The 17380-nt window shown below is 44.8% G+C and overlaps 1 protein-coding gene and 1 pseudogene across 1 annotated transcript; one reads left to right on the forward strand and one right to left on the reverse strand.

Moving 5' to 3' along the window:
- Positions 1-455: 455 nt before the first annotated feature.
- On the reverse strand, positions 456-1397 carry Or10g3 (olfactory receptor family 10 subfamily G member 3). The gene has a single exon (XM_027922345.2). The coding sequence runs from the start codon at positions 1395-1397 to the stop codon at positions 456-458; it is 942 nt and encodes a 313-aa protein (XP_027778146.2).
- Positions 1398-5699: 4302 nt separating this feature from the next.
- Positions 5700-17352, forward strand: LOC114080780 (semaphorin-4C-like; annotated as a pseudogene).
- The last annotated feature ends 28 nt before the right edge of the window (positions 17353-17380 follow it).

Below are 17380 nucleotides of genomic sequence, written 5' to 3' on the forward strand. Positions count from 1 at the left end.
AGGAGTCATGTAGTCTAGTTGTGTTGCCTAGCACCTAGAGATTGAGGTGAAAACCTAAAAAGCTTAATTATGATTGACTTAGGTTACAGAAAAATATTTTGAACAATGTACTCAATATCTGAGGTAATCAATGTATGTCAGAAAAGACTGTAACTCTTGAAAATGATGTAAACCAAAAAAGTTTCGGGCTTTGAAGCCATCCATTAACTACCTGAAAAAACACCTGTAAAAAAGGTATAAAAATAAAGGTCCCTCCAGGGGCAGCAGAGATTTCTTCTGGAGGCTGCTGTAACTTGCAACTTGTGGTCCCAACTCTTCTTTAGCCAACACCACTCTTCCTTCAGGACCCCTGGAACCCCACTCCCTGCACTGGGGCTGGACCCCGGCACTCACTAAACCTAAACATTAGAATAATTTCGTACTGTGGAGATTTTCCCAGTGGGAGATAGACCATTTCAAACCTTGCTCTTGGTTCTCGGGCCTCCTATCATTCTCTTCAGGGCTAGCTTCACCTCTTGGTTCCGCAGAGTGTAGATGAGGGGATTGAGGAAAGGGGTGATGGCCGTGGGGAACAGAGCAGCTGCCCCATCCAGGGGACTATTGGTCCCAGGCCTCAGGTAGATGAAGGCACAGGGCACGTAGTACACGGTGACCACAGTTACATGGGCCCCACAGGTTGAGAAGGCCCGGCGGCGCCCATCGGCTGTACGGATTCTGAGGATGGCTCTAATGATCTGAATGTAGGAGAGGAGGATCAGAGAGAAACAGCTGGCAACCACCACCCCAATGTCCACAAAGGTCACCAGCTCGTTGACTGTGGTATCAGCACAGGCCAGCCTCAGAACGGCAGGAATGTCACAGAAGAAGTAATCCACCCGGTTGGGACCACAATAGGGCAGGCGGAAGGTTAGAATGGCCTGGAGAGCCCCATGAATGGAACCGGCCACCCAAGCCCCAGATGCAAGCAAGGTACTGAGCTTAGCAGTCATGAGCACAGGGTAGCGCAAGGGCCGGCATATTGCCAGGTACCTGTCGTAGGCCATCAAGGTGTAGAGGAAGCACTGGGTGCTTCCCAGAAAGTGATAGAAATAAAGTTGAGCCACACAGCCAGCGAACAGGATGGGTTTGATGGCTGACCTGAAATTCATCATGAGGCGAGGGACAATGATGGAGGAGATGCCCATGTCGATGAGGGAGAGAACACCAAGGAAGATATACATGGGGCGGGCGTGGAGCTGTGGGTCTGTCCAGACGGTGACCAGAATAAGGAGGTTCCCCAGCTGAGTCAGGATGTAGATTGATAAAAAGAACACAAAAAGGAGTGTCCTTAGCCTGGGTGGGTAGGGAATTCCTGTCAGGATGAACTCAGTCAACAGTGTGTGATTGACTCTTTGCATCTCCTGAGGAGATCTGAGTTTTTTGGAAGCTCGGTGAATACTTTCCAACGAAAGTGTGTTTTCCTTGCCTCTGCTTAGGGCTACTTCAACAGGGAACAATGCATAGAGAGTGCACTGAGAACTAGTTGAGTGAGTCAAGTTTCAGTAACCTAGAGCTAGGTAGAATTGTTTTATGTGTGACCAGAAAACAATTGTTGAAGTGTCCCTTCCCACAACATACATTATAGAAAGAAAAAAATTTAAATGGTTAAAAACACCCTGTTGAAACTTCCTTTCTGTTATACAGCACACTTAATGTTTTTCAAGCTTTAAATATGAATAGGAGAAATCTTGTGTATTTGTGTCCTGGATTTTATAAGAAATTCTTTTAATACCATAATGAGCTTACTTTCTGGAAGGTAAAAATCTAATTGAAGACATTAAACATATCTCTATTTCCTTCACTGAAGTGTATAAACAAAAAAAATAGGGGGTGACAGATTCACTCTGATGTAAGGCATAGTTCACTGTGCCTTGCATCTGGAGCTTGTAAGTGTTCCTGTTTTACTATTATTGTAATTGTCTCTGGATTTCTTTTTTATTGCCACCAAAATAAAACAAATAAATAAAAACAAAACCTATAATACACTCCCACATACACACACAAAGACAAAAAATTACCAAAAATTCTAATAAATTTAGGAAAGAATTTGGATCAGAATAAACCAAAAGGTGAATGAAAGGAGAAAACCATAAAATAAGCAGAAGACTGGGGGTAGGACGTGACAGGGTAAGATTGGGAAAGAGACATAAATGTGCACTTAAGACACCTAAATGTCAATAGCTGCTAAAACTGGGGATCCAAATGTGGGCTCTCTGTGCTTCTGAAACAACCATGCATTGCTACTGGGTAGAGGAGCAGTGCCTAAAGTTCTCTGTACAAACTACTCAGTCCTGATTGAGTGGTATGACACCAGGCAGAAACAATACATGAAATAAGGGGCAGGGCTTGTTCCAGAAAAAGTTCATTTCCAAACAGAGGCTTCATTTCCACACTGGCTGTAACTGCAAGCAGCATCATGGCAACCCAATCCACAGTTTTAGTAGTTATAGTGAGACCCTTGTTTACCTATCCATCTTTATATCAGACTACAGTATTATTACATCTAAAAATTCATATAATAGGAAAACCCAAGTATTGAATCACATCTATGACAACTTTGAAATAAGCTCGTGTTAATCAAAATTGAAGTTTTAGGTGTCTCCCAAAAGCTCATGTGTGAGACAATGTAAGAAAGTGTAGAGGTGAAATGACTGGGCTATGAGAGCCTTAACCCAATCAGTGCATTAATATCAAAAAGGAAGTTCCTTGGCACAAGGCTTCCAGAAAATTTATAGTCTGTGTGGCCTGCATGTCTGCATCAAGCCCCCAAATCAGACAATAGGGCTTCATGGGAACACTGGGAATGCTACTGAGACTAGTATGCACAAAAACTAAGTAGAAAACAACCCTGAGTAAGCAGTAGCAATCATCTTCCAACTTAGAAACCAGTTCTGACTCCTAAATTTTCTAAAGTATTCATAAAAGTTCCCTGGCAAGTTTACCGTGCCCAATGTACTACTTGGTGTTACAAAATTCATATTCTTGAATATGGTGAAGAAAGATACCCACAGAGAACAGAAACCACCAAGCACTGGCCCATGGCTTCCCAAGTTTCTGAACTCTCTCACTTTCTGTACTCGCTTGCCTGGGGACCAACAGTTTTGAGAGCGAGGGCAGTCCACGGACAGTGCTTTGAGCTGTGTTTATACTGTTTTTTTCCCTAATGTCCGTTATATTATGAGATTAATATTTTTAAAAAGATAAAATTATATTTATAGTGTATGTTATATGTGTATGTCCAAGGCCCTGTGTTAAATCTCTGTCATCAAAAATGTAAAATAAAAACAGAAGAGAGATGGGCATGGTGGCACACACCTGTCATACCAGCATCTAAAAGGCTGAGGCAGGAGGATCATGAGTTCAAGGCCAGCCTCAGCAACTTAGCGAGGCCCTAATCAATTCAGTGAGACCCTGTCCTGAATAAAATATTTAAAATGGCTGTGGATGAATCCTGAAATCTAGAAGTCACAACATTAATCTGCAGAAATGCTAAACACAGGGGCTAAGTGTATTTGTAGACTATGTAACTCAGGAGGTACCTGAGGACCCAAGGTAGATCTGATAGGGACCCATGCCAGGGCTCAGGACAGGGAGTAGGACACAGTGCTGCTTCCAAGGAGCTTTCAGTTAGTGCAGAGTGCTTCAGCCCTGGCACTATTCACATTCTGGGCTGTCCCAGCTGTGAGGCATGGCGTGTGCATTGCAGGAGGTTTAGCAGTGTCCCTGTCATCTACTTACTTAATGTACTTACTTAATGGTAGTAGCACCTCTGCATAATTGTGACAAGCAAAACATTGCCATATGTCTCCCTACAGACAAATCAACTCTATCATGAATGACTGGCATAATATAAAATATTGATAATCACTATTAACAAGAACTATAATATGCCAAGTAGTGAGGAACTTTAAAATTCTCATGGAAAGATAACATCCATGAAATTTCTATTTCGTGTCAGGCACAGTGGTTTACACCTATATTCCCAGCAGTTTGGGAGTCTGATGGGGGAGGATTGAAAGTTTGAAGCCAGCCTCATTAACTTAGTGAGACCCTAAGCAATTCAGCAATTCCCTGTCTCTAAATAAAATATATAAAAGGACTGGAGATGTGGATCAGTGGATAAAATGCACCCTGAGTTCAATTCCTGGTACAAAAAAAAACTTGTGTTTCTTGCTGGTCACAGTGGCACATACCTATAATCTTAGCATCTTGGGAGGCTGAGGCAGTAGGATGACACATTTCAGGCCAGCCTCAGCAACTTGGGAAGACCCTGTCTCAAAATAATAATAATAAGAAGAAGGAGAATCAGAATAGGCTGGGGATGCATCTCAGTGGTAGAGCACTTGCCTAGCACATGCAAGGCCCTGGGTTCCACCCTCAATACTAAAAAAAAAAAAAAAATACATAGCTTAGGTGATACTTATAATCAGAAGGAAAATGATAAGCAACATCTATACTATTCCATGACTGTGAAACAGCTCCCAATTGTATTGGGATTCAAAGATGACCAAAATCTATCCAGCAGGTTATTTTATTGAATGCTCACAATAGTCTTCCAAATAGTTATTATAGTATGTACTAAGTGAAAAATAAACCAGAATACCCAGAAACATTATTCCTTTCAATATTAGGATGCTGAGGTTGATGCTTAATGTCTCCAAGGCTCATGTCACCATCACCACCACCCACATCCACCAAAATAATACTATTTATGCAGGGGACACACATATATATCAACTACCTACCATTCTAAGGCCATCAAATTATTTAATGCTCATAAATCCCTATAGTATCCTTCCATTTTACAGAAGGATAAGAGAAATTAGAGATTTAGCCAAAGCTAAAGTGTTATAAATTGGTAGGTGAGGGATTTTTAACTGCATCACAAAAGTGGTTCCTCTTTCCAGCTGCACACACAGGGAGAGAGACATTCAATTTTCATTATTTATAGTTTCTATGTGTGCAAATTTTCCTACCCACCAGATTTAATTTATAACCTCAAAATCAATGCTCTTGACACCTTCATGGTCCTTTATGAATACACACAGAGCCATGAAAACTTTTAGCCACCAAGTGTGCATGTACCCACCTAGATCATGCCTGACCTTCTTATTATTTCATGGTCACTATCAACATCAAGCAGCATTGATGGTGCAGGACTGAGCTATGCAAAAGACAGAAGACAGGCTACAATTGGGGGCATGCAAGATGACCATCAATAGATAAATCTGCCTGGGCATCACTGATGTGAGGCTAAAATCTGACACGACAGTCATGTTACCCAGAGTGAGAAAGATGCCAAACCCTTTCCAGCAGCTCTTTTTTTTTTAGGGACTGGGGTAACCCTGGATTGAACTCAGGGGCACTTGACCACTGAGCCACATCCTCAGCACTATTTTGTATTTTGTTTAGAGATAGGGTCTCACTGGGATGCTTGGAAGTTTCTGAGGTTGGCCTTGAACTTGTGATCCTCCTGCTTCAGCCTCCTGAGATGCTGGGATGACAGGCATGCACCACTGTGCCTGGTCTACCCTGTACACTTCAGGGTAAGAAACAGTCACAGGTCAATCTGTAGGCAGCTGTGCACCCTTCAGAGGTGCAATAGATCTACCCTTTGCTGCAGGCCACTATGACGGTCCACTATTAGGCATAGATGAGCCATGGACACCACTGCCCTTTTCTTCCTGACCATGTCCATCCTCCGCAGTGTATCCCAGATGGATAACACAACCCAGAATGACGTGGTACAAATATCTACAATGATTCCACTGAGAGAACAAAATATCAACAAAGAATGTTTCCTACATTGCAGCATCCTGATGGTTCACAGTGAGAAGAAATGCCATTTCTTTGCCTAGAATGATGAAAGGGAAAAATAATCTTCAAATTAAGACATTTTCATTTTCAAGGCACTGATCTACATTATTTGGTGACAAAAGGAGCACTCCTATGAAGAAGAGGGCCCTAGGGGGTAGCTTGAGAAATAACTCAAAAGTGTACAGTTGGGGTGGAGTATGAGTGTGTGAGCGATGGAGGGGGCTGGGGATGTGCTGGGGGGGTGGTGGTGCATACCTGTAATTCCAGCAGCTCAGGGGGCTGAGGGAGGAGGATGGCAACTTCGAGGCTAGTCTCAGCAATATAGTGAGGCTTTAGGCAACTCAGCGAGTCCCTATCTCAAAATAAAATACAAGAAAAGTGCTGGGGATGTGGCTCAGTGGTTAAACACCATTGGGTTCAATCCCTGGTACAAGAATAAAATAAAATAAAATGGCTTATATAGAGTAAACAATGTGATAAAGACAAGTGTTTGTTTCCTCAGAATTCCACAGTGGCTGATTCCAGGGAGAAAATCAGCCCTAAGGTAAAATTTAATTATGCTTTTGGAGGCCCTTGGAGACTCCTGTGTGAAGAGAGTGATGTATGCTTGGCACATTCTGGGGAAAGGGGGATGCCTATGGGAGAGAAGACACAGCCAGGAGGAGTGTGTGGCTTTTAACAGGTAATTCTGGACTCTCAAGAGGAGGAAGGAACCTATTTCCCCCACCTACAGCTGCACCTGCTTGCAAATGGGACAGAGCAAGAGGATTTAGTCAAGTTTAGCTCTGGTTTAGACTGTGCTCTTGTGTGACTTTTTCTAACTTAAGGAAACTTCAAATTAGCAACGTTGAAATTTTGCTGAGAGGTGACAGTATAGTTTTGAGTCCACAGCATGAACACTGAAGCCAGGCTGTGTGGGTCCTCATGAAAATTCTGTCACTTACAACTCATGTAACCTTGGGCTAGCTTCTTGAACTCTATGAACTTCAGTTTTCTCTTTTCAAAGGAGGTTCTATGCCAGGCATGGTGACACACACCAGTAATCCCTGCAGCTCTGGAGGCTTAGGCAGGAAGACTGCAAGTTCAAACCAGCTCAGCAACTTAGCAAGGCCCTAAGCAACTTACTTAGCAAGAGCTGGGGATGTGGCTCTGTGGTTAAGTTCCCCAGGGTTCAATCCCTGGTACCAAAAAGTTACAGTGATGTTTAAATGAACAAATATACCTAAACCACTTAGCACAGTACCCAGCACACAAGTGGTATTAATTATTTGTGTGAGTTTATAAGCTTGTACTGGCTCCAAAGAGTCATATGCTAACATGTCTCCCCAGTTCCAAACTGAGTGTTATCAGTCATTACAGCAATAATTTGTTATACGTTTACCAGCATATGGCACATCAAGAATTTTTAATATGTAACTAAAGCACAGACTGGTTTATTTCAATTCTTTGCTTTTCTATAGATGACATAAACATTTAGAGGTTGTCCCCCAATCCTCAAGCCACCAACCAATAATCGTGCTCTTCAACCTACAATAAAAGGATGCCCACAGGAAGTTAAAAACATTGTATTGAAAATGAATTCAATACACTTAACCCACCAAATATCAAATCTCAGCCTAGCTTGCCTTAAACAAACACCAGTGGTGTGAGTCTACTGCAGAGCAAAATCACTGACACCATGCCTCTTTTTGTCGCGAGGGGGTACTGGAGATTGAACTCAGGGGTGCTCAACCACTGAACCACATCTCATCCCTATTTTGTATTTTATTTAGAGACAGAGTTGTACTGAGTTGCTTAGGGCCTTGCCAAGTTGGTAAAGCTGGACTCGAACTTGTGATCTTCCTGCTTCAGCCTCCCAAGCTGCTGGGATTACAGATGCAGGCCTGCATCCCTGTGCCCAGCACAGAGCTCAATTTATAACACAGTGTGGTAAAGCTCATGGAATTCACTGAATATTGAACTCAAAGTGAAAAAAAAAAAACAGAGTGATTGCCAAGATCTGCTCTCACATCACTGTAAAGTTGAAATATTTTAAGTCAACCCATCGTAAGGTGGGGTCCATCTCTATTTATGGAGTGCCATCAATCTGTCTAGCACAGATTCGATCATTATGGGGTACAGAAATATCATAAAAGTCCAAATAACAATCTCCCTAACCTATTTCACAATGATAAAGCCATGAGGAAGAATCAAACTCGCCCCACTCCCTGCCCATCAACCTCTGCTCATCTCTTGGCTTAAAGGAAGAGCAAGCAGGAATCTGTCACCAGCTAGCTGGGGAGCATTGCTTTCTCTGGAATCATGCTTAGTACCACCAAACTTTATCAGCTAGTGTTTGTTTCCTCCCCCAGGAACCTCAGGTCTTTGCCCAGATAATGTGGATAAATACAGCCTGGCCCTGAGACTGCATCATGTGCTGCTCTACCTGTACTCCTACTAGATACAAACCTAGCAAAACCATCATGGACCATAGGAGGGGCATACAGAACCCCATTCACCATCTGAGTAAGAATGTATCAGGACTCCAGAGTAAGAATGTATCAAGACTCCAAAATGTGTCAAAGTGCATTTTTTTTTTTCTCTGATCACAGCCAGTTTTTTTTCCTTGTTCATCAGTTTTAGAACACAACCCATTAAAGTCCAGATTTTTTTTTGTTGGGCAAATCTAGTATATTAATTTCTTATATAGGTATCTCACTTTCAAGTTTATCTAATTCTTTTTTTTTTAATTTATTTTTTTTTATTGTTGGCTGTTCAAAACATTACATAGTTCTTGATATATCATATTTCACACTTTGATTCAAGTGGGTTATGAGCTCCCATTTTTACCCCATATACAGATTGCAGAATTACATCAGTTACACATCCATTGATTTACATATTGCCATACTAGTGTCTGTTGTGTTCTGCTGCCTTTCCTATTCTCTACTATCCCCCCTCCCCTCCCCTCCCCTCCCCTCTTCTCTCTCTGCCCCCTCTACTGACATTCATTTGTCCCCCTTGTATTATTTTTCCCTTTCCCCTCACTTCCTCTTGTATGTACTTTTGTATAACTCTGAGGGACCTTCCATTTCCATGCAATTTCTATTCTCTCTCCCTTTCCCACCCACCTCCCATCCCTGTTTAATGTTAATCTTCTTCTCGTGCTCTTCGATCCTACTCTGTTCTTAGTTACTCTCCTTATATCAAAGAAGACATTTGGCATTTGTTTTTTAGGGATTGGCTAGCTTCACTTAGCATAATCTGCTCTAGTGCCATCCATTTCCCTGTAAATTCTATGATTTTGTCATTTTTTAATGCAGAGTAATACTCCATTGTGTATAAATGCCACATTTTTTTTTATCCATTCATCTATTGAAGGGCATCTAGGTTGGTTCCACAGTCTTGCTATTGTGAATTGTGCTGCTATGAACATCGATGTAGCAGTGTCCCTGTAGCATGCTCTTTTTAGGTCTTTAGGGAATAGACCGAGAAGGGGAATAGCTGGGTCAAATGGTGGCTCCATTCCCAGCTTTCCAAGAAATCTCCATACTGCTTTCCAAATTGGCTGCACCAATTTGCAGTCCCACCAGCAGTGTACAAGTGTACCCTTTTCCCCGCATCCTCGCCAGCACTTGTTATTGTTTGACTTCATAATGGCTGCCAATTTAACTGGAGTGAGATGGTATCTTAGGGTGGTTTTGATTTGCATTTTCTACCACTTTCTACCACTGGGGGATATTCAGTTCACCCTTTTTAGCTGTGTTTTATGATGTAAGCCAGTTGAAATCATGCATGATACATTAATCACAACATCTAAGGATTATAGAGAATATATTCTTCTAAGCACTTTTTCTAACTCCTCTTTGCAACCCTGTGAAGTATGTTGGTAGTACTCCACTTGACAGAAGGAAAAGCTGAGCTTTAATAAATTAATTTGTGGGATGGAGTTGTGGCTCAGTGGTAGAGTGCTTGCCTAGCACAAGTGAGGCACTGGGGTTCAATCCTCAGCACCACATAAAAATACATAAACCAGATAATGATATTGAGTTCATCTACAACTTAAAAACTATTTTTTAAATGTCTCTAATAAGACCCTAACTCACACAAATATGTGGATCAAATGTCTCTGTGACTTAAAGCTGCTCCCTAGCTGGGCATGCCTGTAATCCCAGCAGCTCAGCAGGCTGAGGCAGGAAGTCGGCAAGTTCAATGCCAGCCTCAACAACTTAGCAAGGCCTTAAGCAAGTCAGGGAAAACCTGTCTCTAAATAAAATACAAAATGGACGGGGCTGGGATGTGGCTCAGTAGTTAAGTGCCACTGAGTTCAATCCCAGGTACAAAAAGAAGAAAGAAAAAGGAAAAAAAGAAAAAGAAAAAGGCTGTTTTCCAACTCCCTTCCTCTTAGGTAGTGAAAAATTTCCCATGTATTAGAGATGACTTTTTTCCCACTTGAAAAGTGGCTGCAGCATCCTTCAGAGCAAAAATACTTCATCTCCCCAAAAAGTGCAGCCATAAACTAGATTCACTAGGAATCTGTGCCTCAATGTAACCTGAGGGGGAATGTGATCATACTTTCCAATTCACAAAATGTTTTTATGTCATCTGCACAGTCAAATGCAAAAGAAAAAAAAAACTGGGGATTATTCACACAACAGACAGCAGGCTTTAGTGTGAAAATACCAGCTCCTATCCCTGCCCCCCCCCCCCCAATAAAAATTCATGGCAAGAACTTACATCAGAAACTGCAAGATTCTTGCTGAAACTGTATATGCTAACCAAAGACAAACTGAAAAGTGATGACCTGTCTAACCATTTCCTTAAATAGACACCAATCTTGTTTGTTTTTACCATTTCATGGCTAATCTGCAGGTTACATCAGTTGAGGTCACATTGACTTTATATACCCATGTGTAGAAGTGGAATTAAGAAGTTACATTTAGCTGGGTGCAGTGGTACACTCCTGTAATCCCGGCAGCTCTGAAGGCTGAGGTAAGTGGATTGCAAATTCAAAGCCAGCCTCAGCAATTTAGAGAGACCCTGTCTCTAAATAAAATAGAAAAAGGGCTGAGGATATAGCTCAGTGGTTAAGTGCCCTTGGGTTCAATTTCAGGCATAAAACAAAACAGAAAAAAAACTTGTTTAAAATATGTGGATTGATAAAATAAAAACAACAATCATTCTTCAACTTTGAAGAGGGGATAATCCTTGTAAAAATGCTAAACAGAGTGTTTGTGAGGGGTGAATAAGAGAGGATTTTCTGGCTTATCAGACCACAGTGCAATTCTGCTCAGAAATTCATTTTACCAATTAATTAAGAGATGCTCAAATAGTGTGAAAACAATTTACTAGAAATGGATATCAGAGAAAACAGGTTTGTAGCTGTAACTCCACTCCACTCCTTTGAGGCACAAATTCTGGTACATTTTTTCCAGGGCAAGCACTACCTAGCATTCTAGCTTTTAACAAAATGATTCCAATTTTCTTCATGACTATGGAATTATAGAAGAAGGGAATCAATAGATCTTAAGTAATATGCCAACAGGTCATGATCAAGTACAATAAGTTCCTGTCTTCTATTTCAGTCTCAATTTATGTGTTAGGTTCTGAAAATGTGTTAAGAAATATTTGTTTCCAAGCCAAAGGGACATGACATAACCCACCCCCCAGCTCTACCTGTTGGTGATAGAGTCTTAGTTCTGTGGCAGGCTTGAAAGTTTCTTTCTTTATAGGATTCATGATAGTCTGATTGATATATTTCATTCAGGGTACCCTCCCCTTGCACCCCTTCCTCTCTCCCTCTGACCCCTTTGTCTATGCCATAGTTGTGGTATATGCACTTTCAAATATACCACAACAAACCCACTATTCTATATAATTAGCATACACAAAAAATCCCCCCTTTACAGGGGATTGAACCCAGGGACACTTAACCACTGACCCACATCCCTAGCCCTTTTTCATATTTTATTTAGAAACAGGGTCTCACTGAGTTGCTTAAGACCTTGCTTTTGCTGAGGCTGGCTTTGAACTTGCAATCCTCTTGCCTCAGCCTTTAGAGCCACTAGGATTAGAGGCATGCACAACCACGCCTGACTGGGAACTATATTTTTTAGGGGAGGGGTCAAGGTACTAGAGTGCATGTTACAAGAGCAGCCCCTTGTTCTTCTTTTGCTGACATACTTCAGTGTGCTCTCATTTCTAGCAGCCCTTACTTACAAGGCTTTATGGAATCAGCCAGTTTTGACGCAGCCGTTACCTAAAGTCACCACCAAAAGGGAAAGGAAAAAAAATCCCAGTGTGCTCTTTGCATTCCCAGGATTAGCCCTTGCTCTGTTCCACGTGTTCTCTGGCTGAAAGGCTGCCCACAGAGCAACCTGCTTTATAATCCAGAGACTGGGGAGCCTTCAAGTTGCAAGTCACATATTAACAAAGAGGATTCATCTCATCACTGCAGCCCAACAGATGCACACAAACTTCAGACCTACTGCAGATGCTGTAAGTGTGCTCCCAATTTGCTTTTTTGCTATTGGTGCCTAATGGAGATGAGAAATAATGCCACTGATATTCTAGGGTCACACTACCTAAGGATTCAAGCAGGCTTCTGGGCTCCATCTCCAATGATAAAAGGATCGGAAATGAGGAGGAGAGAAACATTCTGAGCCTGTGCTGTCTGATCTCTGCCACAAAACTTCAACCTTGCCATCAGCTGCAAACACATATGGGCACTGGAGATCCAGTGAGATACTGTGATATTCATTTACTTGTATGTGGGAAGGGTGGATGAAAAGCTACACATATTTGGAGTTTCAACAATAATTTTAAACAGCGGCATGACATCCTTGGAAATAGAACACCATGCCTCTAAACTTAAAGGACATGGGAAGACACTTGCTTAGAATAAATCAATTTGGATGGGTACAGCCACTCTGGAAAGCAGTATGGAGATTCCTCAGAAAGCTTGGAATGCAACCACAATTTGAACCAGTTAAACCACATGGTATCTCATCAAATAGTGTGCCCCCAGGCCTTCCCACCTCCCATCAGGATCAGCAATCTCTCTCTTCTCTTCTATGGCACTTACTGGATTATGCCATGATGAGGTAGTATGGGACTCCCCCCAAACATACCCATGTACTTGAGCATAAACACAGGGACACGTTATGAGCTGCATTCCCAGTCCCTTTTCAAACTTTATTTACATACAAGTTCTTACTACATTGCAAGGGCTGGCCTTGAATTTGCAATACTTCTGTCTCAGCCTCCTGAATGACTTGGAAGACAAGTGTCAGGGCTCCTTGCTGGTAGCTAGGGGCTTCTGTCCTCTATTGAAAGAAGCTTCCAGAGGATGAGGATCAAGATTTCCCACAGGGTATCATCCTTATCTGCATGTACATATGACATTACCATTTCTTGTCCACTAGATCTTCTGGGAGGCACCAACTGAGAAGAAGATCGAGTGTACTGAGAAAGGGAAGAGCAACCAGGTGGATGCTCAGGCACTGCTGGCCTCCTGGGCCTCACAGGGCACTGTTCCGTGGAGTACTGTCATGTGAGGGTAGACCTCTCTTTAGCCTTGGCACTAGTGGCCCTCACCTAGGGGTCTCACTGACTGACCCCTTTATCCCCAAGATGGAGTGCTTCAACTTCATCTCCTTCCTGCAGCCTTACAACACCTCCCACCTGTATGTCTGTGGTACCTATGCCTTTCAGCCCAAGTGCACCTACATTCTGAGTGCTGCCCCACCCTGGCTGCCTGCCACCCTGGCCTCCAGTATGGGGTCCTGCCCTCATGCTCATCTGCATGACTGGCTCCCTCTGCCCCTAGTACATGCTCACCTTCACTTTGGAGCATGAAGATTTTGATGACAGGAAGGGGAAGTGTCCCTATGACCCAGCTAAGGGCCACACTGGCCTTCTTGTAGGTGAGTGGCTGTGCCTGTTTTGGGTGAATCCCTTGGAACTTGACACACTCTGGGGTGTCTACACATTGTTTATGGCCTGACTGTCCTTCCATTTCCCACAGATGGTGAGTTGTACTCAGCCACCCTCAATAACTTCCTGGGCACCCAGCCTGTCATCCTCCGGAACATGGGGCCCTATCACCCCATGAAGGCAGAGTACAAGGCCTTATGGCTCAACAGTGAGCAGGGAGAAGGACTGGGGAAGCTCAGGGTGGGAAACCTGTGAGGTCCTTGTCACCTCGTGACTGACCCTCCTTGCCTTGCCGCAGGGCCCCACTTCATTGCCTCTGCCTATGTCCCTGAGAGTGTGGGGAGCATCACAGGGGATGACAACAAGGTGTACTTCTTCAGTGAGAGGGTGGTTGAATACGACTGATGTACCAAGCAGCTGGTGGCCCGAGTTGCCCGTGTCTGCAAGGTATTGAGCCCCCAGCATGAGCCCTGGGAACCCTGTGGGCTGGGCAGTGGCTGACCCACTGCATCCCCTTGATATCTGCCAGAGTGACATAGCCGGTGCATGCACACTGCAGAAGAAGTGGACCACATTCCTGAAGTCACAGCTGGGGTACTCAGTGCCAGACAAGCAGCTCTATTTCAACCAGCTGCAGGCTGTGCACACCGTGCAGGGTGCCTCCTGGCACAAGACCACCTTCTTTGGTGTATTTCATATGCGATGGTGAGTTGGCCAGGAATTCTGGGGTGGGGATGAGCAGGTGTTCAGGTCAAGGGCAGTATGTGGGTGAGAGGGCTTGAGCCATGCTGTACTATAGGGACATCCAGGTGGTCAGTGTCTGGAACACTGAGTACTTGACCCTTTTAAAGGCCCCTGGGGAAAGAAGGCAAGGCCCTGCCTGGTGGCACCTTAGATCTGGCTGCTGGTATATTCTTCTGCCCATGAGCATTTTGTGCTGATCCCTGCCTTCCTGCAATCTCTGGAGCTGGGGTGAGATGTTAAGGTGTGCACTGGACCTGACCCTTGAGATCCCTCTCTCATTGCAACAGGGGTAATGTGGACCTTTCTGCAGTCTGTGAGTACCAGTTGGAAGAGATCCAGTGGGTGTTCCAAGGTCCCTACAAGGAGTGCTTTGAGGAAGTGCAGAAGTGGGGTCACTACACTGACCCAGGACCCAGCCTCCAGCCTGGCCCAGTGAGTCCTCTGGGCAGGAAGTGTTCCCTGTCAGTTCCAGTGGCCTCCCACCTGCTGATAGCTCCTCTGTCCATAACCTTACCCCTACCAGTGCATCAACAAGTGGCACCATCACCATGGTCACACCAGTTCTCTGGAGCTGGCTAACAGAACCCTCATCTTCATCAAGAAGCACCCACTGATGGACGAGCAGGTGGAGCCTTCATGGGGCCAGCCCCTGCTCATGAAGAACACCAACTTCACCCACCTGGTGGCCGAGCAGTTTACAGGATTTGATGAAGCCACCTATACAGTGCTGTTCATTGGCACAGGTAGGTAAGCTCTTGGGTGTGTCTGGGGCTGGGAGACACCCAAGAGCCTCATTCCCTGTCATTGACACCCCCTTCTCCAGACTTCTCCAGGAGATGGCTGGCTGCTCAAGGCTGTGATCCTGAGGCCTTGGGTCCACCTGATCAAGGAACTGCAAGTGTTTAATAAGGAAACTGTGGAAAGCCTTGTGCTGTCACCAAGCAAGGTAGCTAATTAGACTTCATGCACTGCCATTGCACCCACTCCACCATCCCCAAATCAGGCTGGCATGGTTGGCCAGTTCAGCACACCTAAGTCAGCTCAGGGCAAGCCTGGGAAGTCAGGGTGTGTGCTGACAGGTTTGGCACTCCACAGGAGCATTATGTATACCCTGGTCCCTGCAGGGCTGCATTCCCAGAATTAGTCCTGGAGAAAACTCATGTTTTCTTTAGACACCTCTATGTGGTGCCAGGACTCTGCTTACAGCCTCCTCTCAGATACTCTCCATGCTCACCAGACTTCCCCAGCTTTGACAAGTTTATGGTGCCCTCCCAGGGTTGGTTTCTGCCTAGTCCCCAGTGGTGCTTTGGGCCTGACCCTCTGATACCCCACCATGTCCCCTGAAGTGTTGTCTTTTTCCTTAACCTTCATACACATTTGCAGTATCCTCTGGGCGATGATTTGTTTGCCTTTTGCAGCTATTATCACTTAAAATTGTTTCCCAGCACATGGAGTAGTGGCAGAAAGAATATGGGGTTGTGTAAACATTCAGATTGGCAGTTACCATTCAAACGGAGAACACCTTATGCTATGCTGGTGCTATTGTGAGAGCCAAGGGCACTGGAAGAAAATGTTTCATGCCTTCTGTGTGCATAGCCTCCCTGTTTTCTTGAGACCTTGCACCTTCCTTTGCAGCGCTGTCTTCTGCCTCTTCCTCATGTGGGCACCTCTCCTGCTTGTGCTCCTTGGAGTCTGAGCATCCCTGGGATGCATGTGGCCCTACCAACCCTCTCACTCCTCTTCTCCCACAGAAGCTGCTCTTTGCTGGCTCCTGCTCCTAGCTGGTCCAGCTGCCCCTGGCAGACTCTGTGAAGTACCACATATGTGCAGACTGTGTCCTTGCGAGGGACTCCTACTGTGCCTGGATCATCAACACTAGTCACTGTTTGTCTGTGGCCAGCCACTCTGGTGAGCTAGGTTCTGCAAGGGCTGGGACCAGGAAGGTGGGTGGATACGGTGGTTGGAACCAAGCTTCTGATACCCATTTCCTCTGCCAGATCTCTGCTTGTTCAGAACATGGGGATCTCAGACACCATAGGCTTTTGTGACCTTCATGGCACTAAGAAAGGTGTGCTTTTTTGTGGCCCCCTCCCCTCCAGATGGGCTGTGGTCCTCAGGTGGATTTTCCACATCACATCTCCCTGGCCCTTGGTCACTTGCACTGACTCTGCTACCTTCCCCCTCTGTTGCTACAGTCAGGCGAATGCTGAAAAACACCACAATGGTAGTGGGCACAGACTTGGTACTGCCCTGTCACCTCTCCTCCAAGTTGGCCTATGCCCGCTGGATCTTTGAAGGCCAGGACCTACCTGCAGACCAGCCAGGCTCCATCCACTATGATGCCCGTCTCCAAGCCCTAGTGGTGATGGCTGGCCAATATCATTATGCTGGGGCCTACAACTGCTTTTCAGAGGAGCAGGGGACATGGCTAGTTGTTGAGGGGTAGCTTTTGGCTGTGATAGTGGGCCCCTCAGTGACCTGGAGGTTCAGGCCCCCATGGAATACCTGTGGCTGATGTGGCTGGCTGTGGTTACCCTGGGGGCTCTGTGCCTGCTGTCACTGGTTCTTCTGGTTTGGTCGCTGTGCCAGTGGCTTCAGGAAAATCTGGAAAAAAAATATCAAGGCAGCAGAGAGGACCCTGGTGTAACCCCTGGATCTGCTCAAACAACACATCAGTCCCCTTTCCAGCCCAGAAACAGATGAGTAATTTTGAGATCCTGTTGGATACTTGTAATTGGATGGTCCCCTCAAGATTGTGCCTGGACACACTGGGGCCAGCTTGGAGGTGGGTCCCTATCTGCACCTTCTGGCATCCCAGGCCAGCCCCTGCCTTCTTGAACACCTCTTTCTAGGGCCCTCAGGAGAG

This window comes from Marmota flaviventris, chromosome 2, assembly GCF_047511675.1.
Source record: "Marmota flaviventris isolate mMarFla1 chromosome 2, mMarFla1.hap1, whole genome shotgun sequence".
NCBI lineage: Eukaryota > Metazoa > Chordata > Mammalia > Rodentia > Sciuridae > Marmota > Marmota flaviventris.

Excerpts from the sequence above, each read along its gene's own strand:
- Or10g3 (XM_027922345.2), bottom strand. The coding sequence starts at position 1,397 with ATGCAAAGAGTCAATCACACACTGTTGACTGAGTTCATCCTGACAGGA.